At 42.9% G+C, this 25,702-nt stretch overlaps 1 protein-coding gene across 2 annotated transcripts in view; it reads right to left on the bottom strand.

Moving 5' to 3' along the window:
* Positions 1–3,623: 3,623 nt before the first annotated feature.
* The window catches only part of hectd2 (HECT domain containing 2), a 40,873-nt gene continuing 18,794 nt past the window's right edge, over positions 3,624–25,702 (bottom strand). For both annotated transcript variants that reach the window (XM_028007038.1, XM_028007039.1), the window contains 10 exons: positions 25,465–25,597; positions 23,459–23,547; positions 20,364–20,428; positions 20,184–20,277; positions 17,554–17,628; positions 15,308–15,395; positions 12,890–12,996; positions 10,041–10,156; positions 9,641–9,784; positions 3,624–6,792 (listed from right to left, as the gene is read on the bottom strand). In XM_028007038.1, coding sequence (XP_027862839.1) covers positions 6,672–6,792; positions 9,641–9,784; positions 10,041–10,156; positions 12,890–12,996; positions 15,308–15,395; positions 17,554–17,628; positions 20,184–20,277; positions 20,364–20,428; positions 23,459–23,547; positions 25,465–25,597 — 1,032 coding nt within the window. In that variant the 3' untranslated portion in view covers positions 3,624–6,671. The remainder of the gene's footprint in view (positions 6,793–9,640; positions 9,785–10,040; positions 10,157–12,889; positions 12,997–15,307; positions 15,396–17,553; positions 17,629–20,183; positions 20,278–20,363; positions 20,429–23,458; positions 23,548–25,464; positions 25,598–25,702) is intronic.

Genomic DNA, 25,702 nt, shown 5'->3' with positions numbered 1-25,702 from the left:
TATGAATTTTGCTGTTTGGAGCTTTCACAGAAATGAACCTTTAATCTGCTGTTTGCAGTTTAATCTGCTGTGAAGGAGAGGAACCCCTTCAGGGTTCCACCCGGCTCATGTTCGGACCTGAACTCCTCAGACCTGCAGACGTGACGGGACTGGAAGCTCCGCCCCCATAACTCACCTGATGAGAGGCTCCACTCTGGTTTTCACTTCAGGATGATGAAAGTTAGACTTTAACAGTCACATACCAGAAAACCAGCTCATGGAGAACACGAGTAAATTCTGTGACAAACATTTTAATCTGTGTTCATTTACATCCCTCCATTCTGTTCTGCTTATTTTTGGTCATTTTTCACATAAATTAGATCCATAACACAGAAACTAACCATCATCTGGACTCTTTGGGTCGGTTATGTAACTTTTGACTTTTCTCCTTGACCAACGCTGAGTTGCTGCTACCAGGAACAAACATCTGGTATCAGTAGAAGAGAAAACAAAGAGTGACTGAACTCCGGATTGGGTCAATGGCCAACAGAAGACAACAACACGTTGTGTTTTTAAAATATAAAAGTTCCCCTGGTTTCACCTTTCTTCAGGCCAACCTGCAGCTTGTTTGTCTCCAAATGACTGGGTTTGAAAAGGTTGGGCCCGGTTGGTCGGCTCCACTTTGGCCCTTCGATCAACTTTTGTTGATCATATCTGAGCAAAGTTGAAATGATGTGGAGGTAAAAGGTGATGGAAGAATATGAGAGGCTGGATTCAGATGAAAGGTGAAGAACTACGTGTTATTTTCTGTTGTTTCCATCCTGAATTATCTGGTTTTCATCTGAGATGCTCTGCAGCTTCAGCTTCAACCAGAACAGGAAACAGTTTTAGATAAAACTGAAAATGTTGGAGTTGCATTAACAGGCAGATGGACTGTTAAAGCAAAGACTAAACTGGATCTGGAACAAACCAAAAGCTGTTTTTAAAAGTTCTTATTGTGTTGTTTCTGGTGACTTTTATGACTTAATTTAATCTTTTATAATTTACCATCATGTTTCTAATAATTGCAAAACTTTTGAAAGTTTTCATTTAGGGTAAGAACTGGACTCCAATTAGTGGTGGAGTTCCTCAGGGCTTCATGTTAATCCCCATTTTAATTTCTGATCTATTGGAGCTGAAATTCATGGTTCTGTTGATGACATAGAGCTGTATCTCTGTCTATCCCAGCTAAAGGTCGTGTTTCTGTCCATACTGGATGGATCGTTCCCTAACTGAACCAAAACCAAATAGAAGGACTTTATGGTACCAGCACAGGAGCACCGTTCCCATCACCAGGTCCAGTTTTACGTTTTCCTTTAGTACACAACCCTAAAACATCACTAAAGAAATACAAAACAAAAATCATCCAAATCTGAAGTAATCTGTGAGTAAGTCAGTGATGAACAGGTTTCTAGTAAAGCGCTAACAGGGAAACTAACTTTTTGTTCATCACTTTTGCTAATTTTGAAAATGTTTAGCACATTCAGCATTCACTCAGTTAATTTATCTAATTGTTTTATAAACTTTCTGTGGAATAAAGTGGGAGAATGACTACATCTATTGTATATATTATCTCCAGCTGCAGATATTCCCAGAAACAGCAGAACGTCAAGTTTATCTGCAGTGAATGTGTTTAACCTTAAGAATGAGGTTCAATGATTAACCGAACTTCCAACTCTGACCCTGACCCCAACTCTGACCCTGACCGACTCTGACCCCAACTGTGACCCAGACTCTGACCCCAACTCTGACTTTGACCCCAACTGTGACTCTGACCCCGACTGTGACACAGACCCCAAATCTGACCCCAACACTGACCCAGACTCTGACTTTGACCCCGTTTCTGACCCCGACTGACTCTGGCATTACAGATTCAGCAGGTCTGTTTCTGTTCTGTTTCTGTTGTTTCTGTGTTTCTAGGTGAAATAAAGAGGAATAAATCAGAGGAACGATTTGGTCTGACTGGGAGAAACGAGAAGAAAATCAAACCACTCTGGAAATTTCCACAAATAGGTCAGAAAAAGTTATTTTTGAGAGAAGGCCGTTCAATATGACGGCTGGATAAAAGAATGAAAGGCCTGTGGCTGAATGAAAGGCCTCTGTGTCGCTCAGCAGAGCCAGCCGGAGGCCTCTGGCTCAACACCCAGCAACTATTGTGTGATTATTTTAGAAAATGAATGGTCTGAAATCTGCCAAGTCAGCCTGTCTGCGCGCTGATTGAAGGCATAATGGTGGCCTGTTGGTGGGTTAATGACTGACAAAGGGCTGCTGGCTGTGGCCTACATCTTTGGTTTGTTTAACCGGAGATAAGACCTGACCTGAACCGGACACCTACAGAGGATGTGGGGAGAAAAAGGAGAGCCTGAACACAAAACTTCAAGAACAAGAAGATTTCAGCAGAGACGTCCAACATACCAACATACTTCGACTTCCTTTGGTTAAACTCCGCAGGAATATGGAACCTCCTTAAAAATGTAGGAGGAAAAGCTCTAGATGAAACCTGATGTGACTCAGAGACATTTCTTAAAGATGTGAATGAATTGGACTAGGAGAAATGTGCCGAGCAGCAGAACCACACTGACTGGCACCTCAAGCTTTAAATTTACAATAAGATGTGATGCTTTAAAGTTTATATGTATTAAAATCAGTATATTAGTCGTTCTTTAGCTTATCATTGGGACCAACCGACGTTTACTTCCATCTTGTTGCCCTTTGTGTTTCTGGATGGGGGATGACCTTGGGCTTTTTGGTTGTCTCTGATTGTGAAGCTGAGAATCGACTCCTGCCCTCGACCCGCCTCTCCGGCTGATTCTGTCTGCCTTTGGGAAACCAAACTTTCCCTGGACTGGATTTGTCTGTTTAATGGCTGTTCTCTGTCCTGAACCTGGCGATGCGGACCAGGAATCCCCTCGTTCCCTGTGACCCAGAGCGTCCACCATCTTGATACGATGAGGCCGGCCCCTCCATCCCACCGAGTTTCTGATGACATGAAATATGAACGCAGAGTCTGTCTAACAAGCTACAGAACTGGGGTTATAGGTGGTAAATAAAACATTGTAGCACATTTCAAGATAGAGATATAAAATACTTCAGTAACCAAAATAAACACAAAATGAATTTAAGCAAAAGCAGATTTAAAAAGACATGTTTAATGGAAGCCACTGATTCCGCTGACCTGAGAGTCGGAGGAAAAGGTTCCATCACTTCAACATCAGGGCCCTGATGGGGCCCGCATGAGGCCCCGGGGGGGTGAAGGGAGGTAAAACTGCTGAGATGTAAAGTGGACAATATGTTTGCTGCAAAGGAACAGAGCTACCAACCGGGTCACTGTTCAGAACCAGCAATACACAACAAGAAAGACTTTAAAAAATAAAAGCAGCATTTATTAAAAATCTTGTGCCACCGTCCCTTTAATTAGTGTCCACTACTTTACTAAAGTTTAAAAAATGCATCTGTAGGATGTAAATTAATTTCACCATTCAACCTTATAATCGATTTTCTTATCAGCCTCAATGAGACTTTCAGAATAAAACGTCTGACTCGGTCTCTTTCCAGTATCTGACGTTTCACCACCGGCTCAAACAAATGAAGACACGTTCAGCAGCCGCTTTTATCAGGAGGCGTGAGCCTTCGTTTGGGTTTATTGCAAATATCTGTGGAGTCACATCATTGTACTTTACACAGCAACAAAAGCCACAGCGGGTTTACAAACCGGGTCATGCACGGGTCAGCTGCTCCTCCTCCGATCCGTCCTCGTTTAATTTAAACGCCTGACCAGAGAAAATAATTACATCTCAACAAACCCGAGAACCAGTTTGAACTATTTTCAAACGGATCTTCTACCGGGTCTTCACTCCTCCACTGTATAGCCTGACACAGTTTGGTCCATTTGACATGCAACAGAACCGAGACAAAGTCAAACACATTTCTGAAACCAGCCTTTAACCAGCGGCCCGGTTCTGGGGTTCTGGCCCGGTCCGTCTCTAAGCAGAGCAGCTCCAGCCCCATCATTACATAACATAAAGGATCCATTGTTGGCTGAGTGAATGAGTGACCCAGATTACTGCCATGTAAATTTGGACGGTGCAGCCAGAGAAGTTTCTCCACCGTTGCCTGGATACGTCAGTTTGCTATTTGGGACTTTGGACCAGACAGTACCGTAGATCTAGAACCAACACTAAAAAAGACGGGTTTGGTGGTAGAATCAGCTGAACGTTCTGGGCTGCAGACGTGTGGAGAAGCATCTGAAGTCAGGAGAAGCTGCTTCTGGGGCTCTGAAGTGAAAACTGAATGTTGAGCGAGGATCTTTTCCAGACCACAGCCTGTCAGGGAGCCGCTGAACCAGAGACCCAGATTAGAGCCGGGCCAGTGGCAGGAACAGATCCACCACCGCTGGTCACTGGAGTTCATCCTGCCGGACTCGACGCTTTCAGCCACCAGTGATAACCAACTGGATTTAACTAACTGCTAGTCATTAACTAATCATAATTCTATAAAATGAGATCAGTGGTGTGTGTTTGATGTTCTGATGTTTCACATCTAAACTTTAACACAGAAAGTAAACGTGTAGATGTAGTTTGGGATTTTAGATCCAGTCGTTCAGTTACTGGACTAGAAGACGGTAAACTGGGAATCTTGTGTTGATCATTTCAATCAATCAGAGAATTTATTGAGTTTTATTAGAATAATTTCTGGATTATTGGTTAATATCGGACTCTGGTGTTATTGTGACTGATTTGAAGGCTGTCCAATATTTAGATGTGTCATCAAAGCTCAGGATTTTTTCAAGTTATGCATCCAATGTTGCATTTCAACTCCCAACTTTAATGTTTCCCATCAGAAACCAACGTCTACATCCAACATGGCCGCTTCACAGAGATAAACATAGTTTTAACTGGTTTTCTTTTTAATTCAATCTAATAAAATAATTAACATCCCTGATTTTCCAACCTGAAACTGGAAGACGAATCATTTCTAGATCCAAGGTTTTGATCTCCGAGGTAAACCGAACCCAACCAGGTGAAGCTTTAGAGAAATGGGTCAGTAGGTTGGGTTGTCGGTAGAACTGGTCTGAGCATCAAGCAGAGCGATCAATAAGTGGAAGGTGTTACTGGGAAAGGTGTGGATAAAGTGACATCGATCTGGAGGCGGTGCAGTTGGACCCGAACTGGACGTCCTGTAGTAATAATTTAAAAGCACCAAACACACAAACACAGCAGCCAGTCTGGAAGACGATTCCTCTACCAGCCGGTCTGCAGGCTCCTGAACGTCACACCGACAAAACACTGCAAAGCAACACTTCTGCTGCAGCCTCTGTTCAATCAAACTGGCCGCAATGTCACAGGAAACAAGGCACAAGCTACGTCTCATAATATACAAAAGCATTCTTCAGAGTAAAGCGTTCAGTCGTAACAGTGTGCTGCAAACAAAGCAAATAAAAAACATTTCTGGAAATCATAAAGTGTCAGACGTTAACACCGTTATGTCCAACAAGCTAGCTTACGTACATGAGCTTTACCTTCAGTTAAACCTCAACAGCTCGATTCTCCTGATTAATCCGTTTATAACCAACAGTGTGCGAATAAACAGGAGCAGAAAAAAATATCCTTGATTCAAATCAATACCTGAGAAACAATAAAATGGAGCCTCTGCTGTTAATGTTGCAGCAGAAATGGGAGCTTTTTGCAAAAAGCAAAACATGTTGCATGATAACTCCAACTGGAAAACACGGTGACTCTAACATAAATAATAATTAGCCTTCCTGGATGGCGGCCATATTTAAATATATGGGATCAGGTGTGCAGATCATAAAATGAAAGTTTAGGAGTTTATTCAGATGATTTAGTTTAAGTTCATCATCTGGAACTGGAGGCATTTATACTTTATGCCAAAAAGATTCTCAACTGTCTTTGTTTCTGTTCTGAAAAACTGATCACGGTTTGTAAATCAATAGATTTAGAATCAAAATAGTTGATTTCATGTTCAAATCCAGACTGGCAGCCATTACAGGAGGATGTTGTTCAGTTTAGTCTTCAGGCGTTTCTGTTTGCTTCCTGCAAAATCAACCTGCCTGATGCTGGAGGCTCCACCGTTTTCACCCACTGATGATTGGACTTTTCTGACTTCAACAAGAACTCAGTGTGTTACAACATTAAAAAGGAAATTTTTAACGTTATTTTCACTGATCAGAGACTAGTCAGACTTATATTCCAGATAACATCAACAATACTGTGCAAAAGTTTTATCAATAAAACAAAACTTTAAAGCTGCAAAAGGTTTTACCATCGGTCTAAAACAGGAACGGATAGTAAACGGCATCAGGTTTGTTCTCTTGTTCACTTGGCAGGCAGAGTTTCCCAGACTGAAGAGTCTGTTCAGCTCTGCAGTGAGGAAATAAACATTTAAACTGCGTAAAGCTTTTGCACAGTGCTGCAGATCAATTGGTTTGTGTTTATCGGGTTGTTAAAGCAGAACCAACAGAGCTGATGTGGAAATGAAGCGGTTTGTTGAGCCGTTGTTCAGCTGTTGGGTTAAAGCTCCGGTCTGATCTGCCTATCAGGAGACAATGGGACCTGCTCAGTTCCTGATCCACAGAGATCCACAGAGATCCACGCAGTGTGACAGTCTCTGTTGGTGATCTGTCTGCAGGCCCTTCACTCCAGGCCGAAGCCTTCGGCGTTGGAGATGGCGATGGTGAGTTTGTGTTTGAGCTCCTTCCGCGTTCGATACGTAGGCAAACAGATCTGGTTGAAGCAGGTGTGAGAGATGGGCAGCCTGAGGAGACAGAGAGGAAGTCCAACGTTAGCAAACAGCCTGACATCAACGAGTTAGAGAGCTGCTCCTCTTTCAGCAGAATAAACTTTAACTCTTCTGCCTTCAGAACCACCAGGAACTTTTGCTTTTTCTACAAAGTCGATAGAAACCAGATTCCAAATTCAGATTAAACCATGTCTGAGGAAGAGGAGGGTACGGCTCTTAGCATTAGCATTAATTCTGCTAATGCTAACACACTATATCAACAAGGTATATAGTGGAAGCTAATGCTAAACCACTAAATCCAACCATGTATCATGACAACATGATACATGGTGTAAGCGTTGTCCCCCAGCACACACTCCATCCTCCATGTTGGGGTTCCTGCTCCCTCCTGACCTGGGAACGCCTCTGGGTCAGTTCCCTCTGAACCCGGCCCAGAACAAGCAGAACCTTAACCCGAGCTACTTTCACTCAGAGGTTTTTACGGGCCAGATAATCCAGAGGATCCAGAGGAACCTTAAGATGCAGATTAGGAGCTTAAGAGGAAAAACAGGAAAATCCAGCAAGACATGAAGGAGGCATTTTAATTAAGCTCAGCGGATTCATGGCAGCATATTCTGGCTACTGGGCTCACTCTGATTTTCTATAGCTCTGACACAAAGACCGGCAGTCTGTAAACACGACCCACACACACACACACACACACACACACACCCCGGTTTAAGTGCTGTGGGAGCCGGTGAGAGCTAAGCTGGTAAATGTGTTGAGTTCATGAGAGTGCATGTATGGATTTCACATTTGCCAGAGAAACGGAGCGTTCAGGTAGAAGAAGCAACTGCTGCTGCTCAGCAACCTGGGAAGGGTTATAACCAGGACCGGGACTTTAACGCTTTCATTTCCATTACTTATCCAGATAAATTTTATCACACTGAAATTATTTATTGTATTTTTTTAAATTCCATATTATTCCCACATTACTGTTACACCAGAACCAGAATCACAAACTAAAACGGGGAAATTTTCATGACCAGTAAATTAAACATACTGATAAAAAGCAAGATGAAGAAGAAGAAAGAAGAATTTCTGCTTCAGGAACAAATAGGATTAAAAATAATAAATTTGTTTGTTGCTGAGCTCGTCTGTCTGTTTATTCAGTGATTTAGCAGCAAAAATGTTTTTGCATTGAAAATGATTTTTATCGATAGTTTCATATGAAAACCTGATTAATTCATTACAGATCCTGCAGTCAACTCCACTAGACATTTTAATGTTTGACTATAATAAACCAGGTTAGGAGAAAACCAAAAGCCTTTGGCCAACTGTTCAGTATGGCGGTGGACGGATGGTGATGTGGGCTCAGGTTGGAGCTACAGGACCTGAAAATGATCCACCTGATCAGGCAGAAGCATCTTTTTGACGTGTTTGTGATTAAAAAAATTCAGATGTCAACAAGTTGAAGAGTTTCTGAAGATGAGGAAGGATGAAGAGAAAAACAGGAAGAGGCTGAACTTTCCTCCAAAACAGCAACAGCAGCAGCAACAGCAGCAGCAGCAACAGCAGCAACAGCAGCAACAGCAACAGCAGCAGCAGCAACAGCAGCAACAGCAGCAACAGCAGCAGCAGCAACAGCAACAGCAACGGCAACAGCAACAGCAGCAACAGCAACAGCAGCAACAGCAACAGCAGCAACAGCAGCAGCAGCAACAGCAGCAACAGCAACAGCAGCAACAGCAGCAGCAGCAACAGCAGCAGCAGCAGCAGCAACAGCAGCAACAGCAACAGCGGCAGCAACGGCAACAGCAGCAGTGGCAACAGCAGCAGCAACAGCAACAGCAGCAACAGCAACGGCAGCAGCAGCAGCAACAGCAACAGCGGCAGCAACGGCAACAGCAGCAGTGGCAACAGCAGCAGCAACAGCAACAGCAGCAACAGCAACGGCAACAGCAGCAGTGGCAACAGCAGCAGCAACAGCAACAGCAGCAACAGCAACGGCAGCAGCAGCAGCAGCAGCAGCAGTGGCAACAGCAGCAGCAACAGCAACAGCAGCAACAGCAACGGCAGCAGCAGCAGCAGCAGCAGCAGCAGCAGCAGCATGAGGGTGAGCGAGTTCACGACTTGAACTCGGTGAACGTAGTTTTCTTTAGATCTGACACAATGGCCTCCATTCTGGGGTCACGTTATCTGGGAGCCCCTTGAGGGCTCGACCCATATGGGTGTGTGTGTGTGTGTGTGTGTGTAAGAGGATTCCTCCAGCAGCGTTATCTGTATATGTGCAGCTATAGGAACATGACCTGGGCCTGTTGTTTGACCATATAGAGGCCCAGCTGCTCATGTGTGTGTGAAAGGAGGGCTATTTGCCAGAGCAGCGTGGTTTCTCCCACACACACACACACACACACACACACACACACACACACACACAGGGTGTTTCAGAGTCTAAGACACAGCTGAGATTAAAGCTGCTGGGCCCCAGACCATTCACTGAGCTTCAATGCTGTGGAAAGTTTGTCCATGGGAAAACATGCAGCCCAGCTGCCACATGACACCTCATAGTAAACAACCAGCTAAGCTACGAAGCTAAAAGCTATGAAGCTAAGACATGAAGAGAAGCTAACAGGTCACAATTTTAATAAACTAAAAGATGAGCTGAAGACGTTTGAGGTTGTTTTGTGTCTGAAGGGTTTAGTTTTTATTATCTTGTGCCGAAAGGTTTACATTCGTTATGGAGGAGCATGAAGGTTCTCTGGTTTTTGAAGTTTTATCCCATGGATTGATGAAGGGACACATTGATGGACATGTGGACACATTGATGGACATGTGGACACATTGATGGACAGATGGACGGTTGGACGTCCCATGAACCCACCAGTCTGTCGGAACGTCGATCTTACAGATCTTGAAGTTGAGGTCGGCCATTCCTCCAACGGGAACGCGGTCGCTGCCGGTGGCGAAGTGCAGCAGTTTCTTCTGCAGCTCCGGAGGGAACGCCAGAACCACGTCCCAGAAGAACCTGGAGGAAAACCAGCACACCTTGCTTACTGGGAGCACTGGGAACCAGGTTCTGGTCCTCAAAGTGCTGACTAAGCTCAGAGTCAGACAGGCTGCTCGGCGTTCTGACCCGTTTCAGCTCGTTTTCCTGTCTGAAACGAAGCGGGTCAGATTCTGGACCGCCCCACGTCTTACAGCGAGCCGAACAACTGAAACCAACAAATCATTTCAAAGGGAAAGGCCAGAGTCCGGTGGGTTCTGGTCCGGTCCAGGTTTACCTCACAGTGGCGTCCATCTTGCTGTAGCCTTCGTACTGAGCTGCTTTCTGCAGAGCGCTCATGTCCAGCTCCGGGCTGCCGCACACCAGCATCTCCACCTCCTCCGGCCGCAGCAGCTGGAGCAACAAACAGCACATATGAAAACATGAAGACATGAAAACATGAAAATGTTTCATCTGGGAAAGTTCCTCTAGTGGAGACAAAAACACCGACCATGTTCAGACATTTACACTCTTCCTGTAGAGACGAAGCTGCAGGTTTTAGGGCTGAAACGAAGGATTACTTTATTATTCTGATCATTAAATGATCAAATCTGATTTAAAGTATCTCACATTTTAACCTTCTTATTCAATATTATAAATACACTAAAAGATACTAAACAATTTAATTCCTTTTTAAGTTATGGAATAATATTTACTGCCTAAAAGTCAACAACATTTCTATAGTGAACGTTTCAAGGATTCATCTGCAGCTAAAAAATATTTCTGCTGATTGTTTTGGATTAACTGGCTGATAACTGGATGTAAAAGCTGCTCAGTAGGAAAAGTTTTACAGAATCTGAACCAGGTGGAGATAAAACTGCCACTAGAGGGATTCTGGGTAAAACAGATTTTACATCTTAAATATCTTTTTATTATCTTAAATACAAATATGTTTATATATTGTTTACACCTTTGGTTTAATTGCTGCTCTGAGAATGTTGAATGGCCTTTTTTGATTAATTGATTAATTTTTGATTAAGAATTGCTTCGTCAACAGGATTTGAACTTGCAACTCCACAGTGACAACAAGCTGCAACATTCGCCGCTGCGCTAAAATTCCCAGAAAGATCAAACTCAGTTCAGGTGTAGCAACCGCTTAGCAACGAGGAACAGGAAGTACGGCATCATCAGAGTCGCTCAACAGGAAGGGAGTGAAAACAACCGAGTCGTCAAACTGAAACTTCCTGTCATAAAGGCAGAATGATGAGAGAAAATGAGTCAGATGTGGATCAGAACCACCAGATTACAGAGAATCAGGAAGAGGAAGATGCTGCTGATGATGAGTTAATGAGTAAAGGCTGAAAACTCCGACACGCCCACCGACCTGCCTCATCACATCCTGGAGCCGCAGGACGTGACCGACAGCACGGAGGAGAAAAACTGAGCCGGAACCGGCAGAATCTGGGTCAGAGTACGGCAGAACTTTGGATAAAACTCATTTTTATTATTTTACATCAGATATGAGATTTTATGGTTCTTTAGTTTCAGATTTCTGCCTTGAAGTGTCTCTTTCTGAACATTTAATCTTAGTGTGGAAGAAGTTTGTCCTTGTCCGCTGCAGCCAAGGTCATGGGAAGTAGGTCTGGTTCCTCGGCGCCCCCCTATGGCCGCCAGAGGAAGTGCACATATAATAACTTAGCTGCTCTTGGATTCAATTTTCATTTGGAAAACTGGAGTCAGATCCTGGTTTTCAGTTGGCTGATACCTGAGAGCTTTACGTTAGAATAATTCCTACATAAAACTGAATAAAAATAATAAATATTACAGCCAAACATCACCAACTCCATTCAGCTTTAGCTACTGTGCTAAATTATTTCTATGCCCCTAAATCAGCGCTTCTCAATTCCAGTCCTCAGGCCCCCCTGCTCTGCATGTTTTAGATGAGCCTCTATTCCAGAACAGCTGATTCAAATGATTGCATGACCATCAAGTGCTGCAGAAACCTGTTGATTCAATCCAGGTGTGTAGCAGAAGGGAAACACCTAAAACATGCAGGGCAGGGGGGCCTGAGGACCGGAATTGAGAAACGCTGCTCTAAACCAATCAGTATTTTCTCCTAATTAGTTAGAATAAACACAAATGTTAGTCAAACTTTCAGTTAAAGCAAAAGATTATCAAGAACTAATCATTAACACAATCTATAATCTATAACGTATATCCACACACTAAGAAAAGAATGAAAAGATCTCCAGCTGCCCTGCTGAAACTTTCTGTCTCTGAGTTTTTCTGACCCACATTCTGCCTCTCACTGTGTCCACTGCAGAGAAGCAGAAATATGGTGATGCTGGTGACCTTTAACCCTGAACTACAAACAGAGTCGGACAACAAACTCTAATCATCAGCAGTTCAGTTGACCAATAAAATAATTTATTTCCTGTGTTGCTGCACAGGAAGTGATCAGCTCTGACAGGAAGAAGACAGTTCTTCAGTTTAAAGGTGAAACGATGAGAAACAGACTAATGTCACCAGGATGAGACTGAGGTCATTAAATTAGACGTTTGACTCACTTCCTGTTCTTTACCGTTAAGGTTACTATATTTAAGGTCTGAGACAATCATTAGAAAACATCTTTACATCAGATAAAATAATTTGGAAAACCACCAGAAAGCTTCTAATTGCTACTGCGATTCCCACAATCCTCTGCTGCATCACTGTCACATGACCAACCTGCTTCGATACCAACGTTACTGCTGCTGTTTACATACACTGAATAAAAAGACACAACACTGAGTGAAGTTAAATCAAACTTTTCTTGTTTACACTTATTAGAATTACCAAAATTATTTCTATTTGTTAAATGCCAGAAAACTTGGCGAGAAATTTTTTGTAATTCAAGAAATGACGATTCAGCAGATTAATTACAAAAAAAAGGATATTCAGGCCTCAATTAGCATATAAAGACTGTTGGAAATAATTATGATAATAATTTAATATTTAATAGTCATGATGTAACCTGAACAGCCTTAATTAGAATTAGAAAGTGTCAGAAAAGATTTGTGCGCCCAGCTGTTTCATTGGCCTTCAGTGTATGTGTACACACACACACACACACACACACCTACACACACACACGCCCTCTGAACTCACCATGAGAGCGTCGGAGGCGCACACGCTGTGGAAGCCGTGGTAGAAGGCAGCAAACTGTTTGTAAATGGATTTATTCAGCAGGAAGTCGATGTAGAGCTGGACGTACTCTGTGGAAAGAGAGCGGAGGGATTTTCATTATTCCATTACCAGGTTCCACCTTCAACCCTGCAGCAGCCGCTTCTCTGGGCGACGCTGGCAGAAAGTTACATCTGAGCACTAACAAGAGCCGCTGGATGGAAAATGAGTTCATGGTTCTGAACAATAGAGGCTTTGACAGCAGCCAGGTCCGTGTTTCTGCCAGTGAGAAGAAACGGAGAGCTGGACGTAAAACATGAAGATGTAACTCATATTTCTAACTCAGTTTAAACCAGAGAACCTTTCTTTATTACTGTGTGTAAAAAAAAGAAATATCTCAGCAATATTTAACAAATCGCCAGGTTTGAAGCTGCAGACCTGGTGGACCTTTGAGAAGGTTCTGGTCTCTGTTGAGTAAAATCATCAAACCCTAGAGACAGACTGCATGTCATCAGAAAGATATGCTAACAGCTACATTATTGTGTTATATGCAGAAAGATGAGGCTTTCCTTCTAACATAAAGTGTCCTGATCACTCAGGTGACTGGAGGAATGGGAGAGCTTAAGTTGGCACTGGAGTAACAGTACCGGTCAGAACCAGACCAGAAACTGCAAATCTAAGAATCTGCCAGAACCTTTGTGCTTTGATTTACAGTTTGTGTCACTAGAGCTCATTCCCAATTCAGTGAATTACAGACAGACTGGCCTCGCCACGTTGTAGTTTTAAATCACTATGTAGGGTGTTGGTTTGATAGGTCTCTAGACAATTACCACTTCCTGCTCCTCGTTGGATAAATCAATAACTTATGCACTTTAAATTTCTCATTTTAAGATCCTAAGTTTAAATTTGGAGCACCAGTTTTTAGGATCTGAAGTTTCTGGAAACAGACTGAAGCATGGCTGCGGTCCAGTGATCCAGGGCTTCCCTGAGTGTGTTTTCATCTTAATCCTCTGTAGGCGGTTTGCCATCCTTGTTGTCGCCATGGTGATAAGCTGCAGTGGCGTGTTGTGCGCTCTCTTCTTCACCCCTCATGCGCTTGTTGTTTTGGATGATTGACTCCGCCTCCACACACATGCATTCTGCATTTCCGTCTCTTATTCTCAGGAATTAATATTTACAGAATGCCAGAAATAAAACTTCGGACGGGGACGGCACAAAATGGATTTTTCGCTTGAAAACAAAAAGTGTCTAACATTTCAACATTCCTGAAAGTCCCAAACACTGGAAATAGTCACCAGTCCTCATGAAATGCTAATGCTAACTTTGCTAGCATTAGCAAAGTTAGCATTCTGTATTAAGGCAGAAATTTAAATATGTGCTCATTTACCAAATGGTAGCAATAGCATTAGAATGGTAAAAATAATCTGAAAAGTCTGGTGAGTAACTGGTAGCATTTTTCATACCAATCTAGAATATGTAACTCTAGGTCTAGTTGTTAGCATGACAACATTCATGTGTTAGCAGTTTGATGTTAGCATCCTCCTTTTAGCAGTTACAGTAGACATTTTCCCAGTGAAGTGATCTCTGAAATCCTTGAGGACAAACCCACCTTCAGTAGGTAGAATGTTTGAACTTGGGCATTATCTGAAAATCCCAAACGTTAGCTGACAACATCAGCACTAGCTTGCTAACATTAGCATTAATGTTGTAATGATAAATCTGGTATTGAGCTAACAGGGACCAACATAACACTCCATATTTAATAAATCACTGAAATCATTGTGTTAAGCATTTTTAATGAGCCTGAAATTCCCAATCATTAGCTGCGGACAATAGCATGCTAACCTCACCAGTATTGGTTAACATTTTCCCAATGACCTCACAAATACAGCTCAGATTAAACCAATGGGTAGCTTACAATGTGAGAAATGTTGGAAGTTAGTTTGTTTTCTTTAATTTTCATTACGTTTTGAGGCTCAAAGTTTAGATTAAGATCTTAGCATTAGCATTGTAATTTTAGTGCTACTATAACCAGTTGGTTCAGACTGCAGGACATAGTAGTTTATTTTAGCTCATGTGGTAAGCTAACTCTGTAAGCTACTTTAACCTTACCAACCAATGGCTATTAAAACTCATATTTAGAAGTTCGAACACATATACATTTCTGACCCATTACTTGGAAACGGTGAACAAATACATCATAAACTCCTCAAACAAGGTAGAGGATTCTGGAAGCTGAATTCATAGACTAATCTAATTAGAAACCATATTTACATTCAGTTTAAATAAATGCATCTTCAGTGGAATTAGTTTATTAAAGGTTAAATACTCTGTTGGATCCAGAGGTAAACTGGTGGTTTGTGTTATTTACAGCAGAACTGTTCTGGTTTTGCTCAGACTCACCCTTCCTGTTCTGCTTGGTGACGGAGATTTTATCTCCTCCGGGTTTCAGGTTGTAGGATTTGACAACGCCCATCTCCTCTTGGAACACCTGCAAGCAATAAAAACTGTTCAGTTTGACCAAATAACTGAATCCATATCGATTTAATCAGCTTGATCAACTTCGTTTAACTTAATTTATGATGGCAGCGTTCAGACCGTTTAGAGATGACCTTGTAACCCTTCCCAGATTGATGGGCATTGCTGAGGTTTTTTCATTTTGATGTTCTTCTAACACAGACTAAAAAATCTAAATCTAAGATCTTAATGTTATATAACCAGAATATTATATAGTGAAGTAAGGTAAAGATTTCCATCAGAGCAACAGAAGCGTTGGCTCACACTCTCCTGTCTGGTTTCCTGAGCTCTTTGTGCAGGTGAGTTTCTGACTGAAGAGGATTTAACACCATGTTGACCTCACATGTCGACAAGTATCCAGGAGGTCATCAAGGTTCATCCGGGTTACAGAAACATACAGCAATTTTCATTATGTTTACTTAAGAATCTGAAAAGCTCTGAGGCACATCGGACCATTTCCTGAGTTTTTATTCTTTTTAACTTTGGCTGAAGTTTTATTCTGATCTGAGTCCAGCTCTGGCAGAACTTGGATTACAAAATGTTTCAAATTTGAAACGGTACAACTTTTCCACGGTTCCACATTTATGTCACTAAATTGGAAAATGAATAAGCTTTATTTGCGTTCTGTGGATCAGGATTGTGTTTTTGCTGTGGGATCTGGATTTAAAAAGTTAGCTTAGGTTATTAAGTTTTGAGAAGAAGTGAAATGAGTTTAAACACTGACATAAATGGAAAAGGCAGACCCACGTCAGACTCTGAGTTCTGCAGGTCGGTGGAAACAGCGGTGCAACTGTTAGTAGCCGTCCATCACACTGGGGGCTAAAATAACACCTCAGCTCAGGGCTTCACATATTCTGTCTTCCCACATGTGCTCCATATTTATCCCCACTGCAGCATCAGTGACTCCATTATATGTGACGCTGCTCAGTAGCAGGTCTTGTTCTTAATGTGTGCTGCTCTCGTGATTTAGAGGAGCTCTGCAGTGCGGCTGCGACCCAGTGGGATTCAGACACAGACTTGAAACCGTGCGGCGGGAAACCAAACAAAACCTGGCTGAGGTCAGGTGTATTTCAGTGATTTTACCTGCACAGGTAGGGATGGATGTGGTTGGACCCTGGGGGGGGGGGGTCACTGCAGATCAGGAGGTAAAAGGATCATACTGTCCCAGTTTAGACCCGGTAGAACCAAAATCTAAACCTTTGTCAAACTAAATTAAATCATTGTGTAGAGGAAATATTGATCGGGGGGGTTGATTTTTCTGGATGAGTTGCTGATGCCACTGTGAAATTTATAAAATGCTTCACATCAGTAAGGCTGTTTCTCCTCCTGATAGTCCGTTAGACCCGGTCCAATTGGGGCCAGAACTTCAACATCTGCTCCACCTCCAGCTGCTGTGGTTCTCTGAGTCAAACCAACCTGTTCCCCTCCTGGCCTGTGGGGGCGCTGCACCAAGAACCACTGAAGGAAATGACACAAAAACCTCTGAAGACGCTGAGAGCAACTTCCTTCTTCACCACATGGAAACAAGATGGAGGCGTCAGATTTTAGTGGTTGGAGGATTTCTCTTTATCTTTGGCTAAAGACCAGGAGACATTTCTGCTGCTAACGCTAGGCTAACACATTTGTTTTGGTTGCATTTACCCAGAATGCCCTGTGCGATAGTCCACTTCCTGCTTTTTGGAGCAGTCTCTGGTCCGATTGTCGTTCACATATGCATTCAAACCAAACCAGAGCTCTGTCTAAATTTGACCGTCCTCCAGAGATCCCCTACCAGATTAAAGTCTGGACTCAGTCTGGTAAAACGACTTTATCACATCCAGTCAGGCGAAACATGCTGGTCAAATTAAAAGATTACTTTGAATCTAAATCTGCCAGCTGTATGAATAGTCTTGGGCTTTAACTGTAACACAACTTTCCATTGATAATTTGTTATTCATACTTGTGACATGAGCGAGTTTCTAGTATCACAGCTTTTAAAAGTTGGTTTAATCTTTGCATTACTGAGAAGTTGAGTCATATTTAGTAATCCTTTCCAGTTTTACTAAAAACAGAAGTGATTCAGTTTAAGTCAAGCCTTTGTCATTTTGGGTGTTTTTTCCAGCTCGATATTAGAAGCTTTAATGGCTGTTCACCTGGAAGGTGAGGTAGAAATCCTCCTCCACGTTTCCCTCGTAGCTCAGCAGCTCCGCCAACCCGTGAGCCAAATCCTGCAGACACACGGATGGAAACTCCTCATTTCGCGAGTCAAGTTTCACACTTTTTCATGCATTAGTGGGGAAACCACACATTCCCACCTTTACTTTTCAGGTATGCAAACAACAACATTCTTTAAGTGACAAAGAGCCTGAGGTACTGCGCGGCTGCCTCAGCTTCAGGCTGAGCTTATGTCACAGTTAGAGTCAGAGCGCCCTAAAGCAAGACAGCAAACTTTTCAAATTGTAACAATCTGTTGTTACTCTTTATCTTACAAATGTAAGACTTTTTGAGAAAAAATAGCTAAATCTCATTTTGCTGAAGGACGTCTGGGTTAGTCTTCAGTAGAGGACCGGAAACCTTTGGTACTGAAAGGTGAAAACTGATATCCTCCAGTTATTTAACTACTTGGTCTATTACAGCCTCCACAGTGTGTGGGTGTGTGTGTGGGGTGTGTGTGTGGGGGGTGTGTGTGGGAGTGTGTGTGTGTGTGTGTGTGTGTGTGTGTGTGTGTGTGTGTGTGGGGTGTGTGTGGGTGTGTGTGGGAGTGTGTGTGTGTGTGTGTGTGTGTGTGTGTGTGTGTGTGTGTGTGTGTGGGTGGGCGTGGTGACTGGCAGAGTTTTGACCTTCCCAGTCAGGAAGGTTTTGGATGCGTTGCAGCCTGTGGATCAGGTATCTGTGAGCGACTGTTTGGAGACACTTCACCATCTTTCTCTCACTGAATTCTTACATCAGTCGGATTGTGTTCGGTTCGGTTTGGTCCGGTCCGGTCCGTCAGGACTCCCAATCTCTGCTGCAGAACATGGGAAGCAGCTGCTTATAGGCAGCTCATTAAGGACTAGAAATATTTAAATGTTCAGGCCTGGGTCCAATAAATGTCAACACAAAGTGTCAAAAATTCAACATGAAAGGTTAATTCAGAATGCTATCTCCCTTTTAAACAGATAATGGTTTTGGTCAAATATCTTCGAATTGATGCATGACTCTACTTTTTAAACGCGGTCAGCCAGATTGAGGTCAGGCGACTGGCCACTAAATAATTGGCTGATGACCAAAACCAGACGCTTTCCTGCCTGACTGACGATAACTTGGAGAGCTGCTAATGGGACCGCAGCTAAACAATCAGCTCACTCTGGCTACAAGCTAGCTATGAACAAGACTCAAAGTTAGCTATTTATAATATCAGAGAAGCATTTCACAATGCAGTAAGAGGGAACAAAAAGGATTTAGGAGGTTCCTAAAATGGACACTGAGTTATCTACGCAGGTATGCCTTATATTTAGACAGGCTAACGCTGTAACAGGTCAAACTGAAAGGCCAATTTACTTTAGGAGAAAGACAGGCCTCACGGGAGAACAGACATTTTAATTTGTATCTGTCATGGAACGTCTTTGATTTGGAAGTTATATCAGCCTGATAGCTTAGCAAAGTGGGCTCCAGTTTGTATGTTGGTAACAGAGCTAACTGTGCTGACAGGATGCGCAGTGTTAGCCATCCTAACAGAGCTAACTATGATGAAAAGGCTGATTTGCTTAACCATTTGAAGTCATGCTAGCAAAGCAACATGTGCTAACACCGTTAACCATCCTGACAGAGCTAATGAGTTGCAAGGGAAAGCTGGAAAACAAGTCAACAGTGATGACAAAATGAATTATTATAATAAAGAAAAAGGTTTTAACCACTAACCATCCTTACAGAGCTAACTGTACTAACAGAGCTAACTGTACTAACAGAGCTAACTGTACTAACAGAGCTAACTGTACTAACCACACAAGCAGAACAAAACGTGCTAAAAGACATAGATGTGCCAGAGCTAACTGGGCTAACAGTTAATTATGGTAACAAATAAAATATTAACATGTGGAAATCTAATAAAGTTAAGCAAGTTTACAAAGCTAATATGAACTAATTTAGGTAACCAAGCTAACAGAATGTGTTGGTGTGTGTGTGTTTAGTCAGTTTTTCATTTTTCCTCTTTTAACCCATATCATATCAAAGCACAGATCGTATCATAATAGACGGCCAAACAAACCCAAAATAGTTGTGGTGACCCAGGTTGTGTTATTCACAGGCATGTTTGTTTGGTCATTTTCTAACTCAAATGTTTTCCATTTCACTTTGACACTTAAAACTATACATAATCTACGTTTCTTTAAGTTCAATAAGAGACTGATCATTCTAAAGTTGTGAAAAATGACACAAGTTTCAAAATTAAAAACAAAAACAATAAGGAATTAGTTTAAAAAGTTATTTAAGCTAGATATGAGTATTTTTAAGCTGTGCACCATTTTATATGCATGTGCAAAGAGACATGTGGAGAAACAGAAGAATAAATGCTGATCTGCACTTTTGTTTAATCAGCAACACATTAAGCAGAACTGAGTCCAAGTGAAGATAATCTGAACTGGATGGATTCAAAAGTCTGACTCTGTCTCCCTCTGGTGGCCAACTAAAAAATTTTTACTTTTTCTTATCTAAATGTTAGATATTAAGAAACAAAACTCAAATTTATTTATTTTAATCTGAATACTTTGGTGACAAATAAGTTTATCAGTTTATTGATCCTTACAGGCATGACCTGCTGCAGGTCATCCAAGGTGGCCGTTGCCGTGCCAACAAAAGCATTAGGATCAGATGGTACAGTGGGCGGAGTGAGCAGCTTCCTGCAGGAAAGCAGAGGAGTATTATTCAATCTGGCAGTCGGTGCAGTAAACAAGGTGAACTTGAGAAAAGAGGGAAGTGTTGTTACCTGTAGCAGTAGAGAGGGAAGTGGATGTCGAGAGCAATGCTGTTGTAAACCGCTAAGCCCATCAGCTGATAACACAGCGTTAAAGACGGAAACACACTGCATGTGCAAACATGAGATAAATAGGTCTGCTGCATGTAGACGACTCAAAATATACACCTAGAAGGTTTAGAAGCTGCTGGACTAAAACCAGAAATGATATTTAACTTTCTGTTGAGTTCAGAAACTATTTTCTATCATAACAAGGTGCTAGAAAGGCCTTTATGGACTAAACACTGTCATTACTCAGCAAACAGCTAAAGCCAAATGGAGAAGCTGGAGAGGCACCTGCCCTACCCTGCAAGGATAAACAGGTAGACATGATGAACGGGCGGATGGTATTCTTCTTCTAACTGCATTTCACGCAGACAGACATGAAGTGGACTGGAGTATCTCAGTGCTTCTCTGTGGGAGTAGCTGAGGCTCTTTCTGTGGTCCACAGTGTGAGAACCAGCCCTGTATACCAATGATTCGTCCACCTGCAGATTTTCCTCTCCTGCTTCAGTCTGAAGGGCGGCGGCCCAAAACATACACTCTCAAACCGCTCCCAGCTGCCACATGTGGTCACCATGTGTGCTGAGGTTCTGTGAGTAGGCTCAGGTTCTGTGTGTTTGAACTGAGTGGCGCTGATTGCAAGAAGGTGACACACACACTCACACACACAGAGGTAGCAAAGGAAAGATAAACACACACTGTAGATTTACCACAACCATTATGGTCATTATAGCCAGAATGATGTGGGTCAGACGGGCTGACTGAAGGCTTAGCTGCTCATACATCTTCCTGAAAGAACCTCTGGTCATACATCTTCCACAACGCTTAGTGAAAAGTCTTCTACAACGTCTGTTCAATCGTCTTCTACAACGTCTGGCCAGTCGTCTTCTACAACCTCTGGCCAATCGTCTTTTACAACCTCTGGCCAATCGTCTTCTACAACGTCTGGCCAATCATCTTCTACAACCTCTGGCCAATCGTCTTCTACAACCTCTGGCCAATCATCTTCTACAACTTCTGGCCAATCGTCTTCTACAACGTCTGGCCAGTCGTCTTCTACAACCTCTGGCCAATCATCTTCTACAACCTCTGGCCAATCATCTTCTACAACATCTGGTCAGTCGTCTTCTACAACCTCTGGCCAATCATCTTCTACAACCTCTGGCCAATCATCTTCTACAACATCTGGTCAGTCGTCTTCTACAACCTCTGGCCAATCGTCTTCTACAACGTCTGGCCAGTCGTCTTCTACAACCTCTGGCCAATCGTCTTCTACAACCTCTGGCCAATCGTCTTCTACAACCTCTGGCCAATCGTCTTCTACAACATCTGGCCAATCGTCTTCTACAACCTCTGGCCAATCATCTTCTACAACGTCTGTTCAATCGTCTTCTACAATCTCTACTCTGACTTTATAGAACAAGAATAAAACTGCAGTCTCTCTCTCTCCCTCCTTTTCTTTCTGTTCCTCTTCCTGTCAGCGCTCTCTCTGTGTTTCACATCACCTCTCTGGTTTTATGCCTTCGTCCTTCTTTTTACCAGACAGGTTCTTTTTTACTGGACCAAAATCAAGACAAGCCTGTTAAAAAGCTTCATCAAGTCACAGACTGCAGGTACTTAAACACATTTAGGGTTACTACAGTTAAAGTCAGTACCATCCGTTCCAGTCATGCACTTTCTCGTGGGCCTGCTGGTAACTGGATAGATGGAAAAATCAATGGGCCACAAAAACAGAAATCATTAATATTTCAATAAATGAAAAAAAAAATATTTTTGCTCTAGATGTTTGTTGAAAAAACTGCAACTGAAGGATAACTTTAGGCAGCAGACTGAAGACAGATGGAAATGTAGAACTGTGTCCAGTCCAAGGTTCTGATTGGACTTCAAGAATTCATCGGAGGTGACCAACAGTTTCCACAAAAGTTTTTATTCAAGGCTTAAATTCTTCTCTCCGTTTCTGGATGATGAAAAGAGTCATGCTGTGGGCTCCAACTGCACTCCAGAAAAGTTGTTCATTTCCATGGCAACCATTGATGCAACTTTTTTGAATCTGTCACAGGTGTTTTGACCTTCATAGCGTAACTTTCTGTTTGAGGCTAAAACTCCTGGATGGGTTTAAACTTTCCAAGCAAAGTTCGCAGTTCTTTTTCAGAATAGATTGGATTAAACCTGACAGAAGTTAGGAGGCATTTCAGCATCTAAACAGATTTTCTTTTCAGTTTGTCAGCTCTTTATTTTAGCTGTCATCGGGATCAGAAACAATCTGCAGCTCATTTGAACTTTCTGTTTTTTCTCCTCGACATATTTGATCCATCTATTCCACCTCACACTACACCATCACATCACTTTCTGTCTCCTCCAGAGTTTGTTTCAGGAGACACTGCCTCTTGTCTCGGCTCCGCCAGGCTCGGCCCTCCAGAGCCTTTCTAATGACTGAACAGAAACAAAACGTGATAAATTAGCCTTTAGAACAAACACACATGCGGAACATGCAGGAACACCCAGAAGCAAACAGCCCCTCCTCTTCCTCCTGCCAGACTCAAACCAAACACCCGTCTGGTCCGGGTCCCTCTCACCCCTGCTGCTTCACACTAAACCCAAACCAAAACCCTCCAGGTTTCAGCCTTCCATGCAATGAGGGTCTAATACCAGAGCGATGAAGGTGTTAACAGGTTTATGTGTGCGACCACGAGTGATTTAACTGCTCACAGAGAGCTGGGCAGGAACAGGCAGCTATTAGGTTATATAACCTTTTGACAGCTCCCAGCTGGCCTTTCACCGCGCCTGAAGAGCTGGATCGCTCTGGTTTCCTACACACACGAAGGTAACACCACCACAACGCAACATGCACACATGCATGTTCTCCATTATTCAGATGTGAAGGAGATGTTCCAAACCGAACTCCGTCCCGGTTCTGAACATTCGTCAGTCATTACGTCAGTCTGGGCTGCCATGTTATTTGTTGCTAGCAGAGTGCGACACCTCCAGGATGGATGGAGTCAATAAAGAAGACAAAATAACAACACAAACATAAAAACCCAGATTTCTCTGTTATAGAAGGATACAGTCCCGACCATCTGGAACTCAGAGTAGTTGTCGCTCTTCCAACTGCTGAACCAGTGGCAGCGCGAGTCCTTCATGAAGGAAAACATCCCTGGAGCAGAAAGAATTCCCGTTAGAGCTGGACGGAATAAGACGGAATAAAACATCACAATTAAAATAACCTCCTGTTGCAGCAGATTCATTCATTAGCTTCTGATTGGCTGACTAACGTCCAAACTAATCTGCCTCTGACTGGTCGGGACGACGCCGGTCTGAGCCAAGAGGAGGGAAACATCTGGACCAGAGCTTCACATCTCTGAACCCCAGAAACTGAAGCTGCTCCATGCATAGAGGAGCCTGTGTGTGTTTTCATTCACCTGTCTGTGCAGCTGTGTGTGTGTGTGTGTGTGTGTGTGTGTGTGTGGGTGTGTGTGTGTGTGTGTGTGTGTGTGTGTGTGTGTGAGGCAGAGTCGGGGCTTCCTCTGCTCGGCTAATGAGGGGAACACAGCTCTCATTGACTGTCTTTGCTCTGGGCTGACGTCTCTCTGGCAGCAGAAACACAGACGACCGCAGAGACGCAGCGATGATGGAAAGAACAACTTGACCAGCGGAGTGTGAGAGAGAAAGAGAAAAAGAGAGAGAGACAGGAATAACACCAGGAAGGATGAAAGGCGCAGATGCTCTGACTAACGTTTGTTTGGTTTAACTGAAAAGATTCACAAGCAAGAAAAGAAACATCTGGCTGGAAATCCAGAGAACTTAAATCATCTTCTCAGATTTATAAAATCTGTTGCTCTACAGCAAACCTTCAAGTTCAGATGAAGCTATTCTTTCAGGAAGAAAGATTTTAAATGAGACATCAACTAGGGCCTCTGCATTATCTACATCAGGGGTCTCAAACTCCAGTCCTCGAGGGCCACAGTCCTGCAGTTTTTAGATGTGCCACAGGTACAAAACACTGGGATGAAATGACTTAATGACCTCCTCCTGGTGTAGATCAGTTCTCCCAGCCTTGCTAATGACCTAATTATTCTGTTCAGGTGTGGTGCAGCAGAGGCACATCTAAAAGTTGCAGGACTGCGGCCCTCGAGGACTGGAGTTTGAGACCACTGATCTACATGGTCCAGAGTCCTGGTCCTTCAACTCTATAGCGCCACCCACAGGAAGAAGAAATTGGAACGAAGGAATGAGAAACAAAGTCTCTGACATCTATTCATCTGGCCGAGATGTTCACAAGTCCTTTATTCCAAGTCCAAATCAACTCTCAAGTCTTGTAACCTGTGTTGATACCACTCCATGTAGCTGGCCCTTTAAGAGCTTAATTATTCTAAACCGAGTTCTGAGGTCGGGTTCTGATCCAGAATCATCTCTGGGTGTGAATGACAGAACAGGAAGACGAGAGGAACAAAGAAGGAGAGGAGAAAACCTGATCTGTAGGATCTGAAGGAGTTTGAGTTTAGAGATCAATGTCCAAGTTTCCAGAACCAACACTGTCTGCTTTCTTCAGCGTTCTGACACTTATTCCTCTGACCCAAAAACTCTCAGCTCAAATCCACCGAGGCCGCCGGCTAATAAAAGTGTTCTTTCCATTTTTAGCCAATAAAAATGTTATTTTTTTCCACTTGCTTTCAGTAAGGAGCAGTTTCTCTTTCCGTTGACTTTGCATCAGCGAGGATTTACCTTCCAGATTCCCAGCTGCTCCCTGGAAACCAGCGTTTTCTTCAGAGAAGGTTGGATCTTGTGGACCCAACCTTCACTGATGACCCACTCTGGTCTTCTTGAGATTTGTTGTCTTCTGTTTCTCCAGCTGCCTTTTTAAAGCTTTAGATGTGGGGAGTTTGTTTAGACCTTAAAGACTCTTTATGATCTCTATATCTTTACGACACAAAGTTTTATCGTTCTGGAAGATCCACCGATCATCACCATTTCCTGGACTGATGGAAGAGAATGTTTTTGGACTCTACTGATACAAGGTTAGCTGTAGCTTAAAGCTGACCTTCAGAAATGTGCTTTCTGTATGGAATCTCACCATAGTCGGTGTGGAAGATCTGACGAACCAGCAGCAGGAACCACTCCTTCGTCAGACCGCCCATGTCAAGCCCCGCCTCCCCGACAAACGTCACCCGCAGCTTCTTCTTCAGGTCGCACCGTTTCCTCATCAACTGCACAGAGACACAAACAAAGTTTAAAACTAATGTTTTCCATGCTGCTTCGGTGTGATATTTTATCACAGAGCTGTCTGGGAAGAACAGAGCCATGTGTGCCGA

The sequence above is a fragment of the Xiphophorus couchianus genome, chromosome 22 (assembly GCF_001444195.1).
Source record: "Xiphophorus couchianus chromosome 22, X_couchianus-1.0, whole genome shotgun sequence".
NCBI classification, from domain to species: domain Eukaryota; kingdom Metazoa; phylum Chordata; class Actinopteri; order Cyprinodontiformes; family Poeciliidae; genus Xiphophorus; species Xiphophorus couchianus.
The sequence above is the reverse complement of the archived record's forward strand: the minus strand, read 5'-3'. Positions and strand labels throughout refer to the sequence as shown.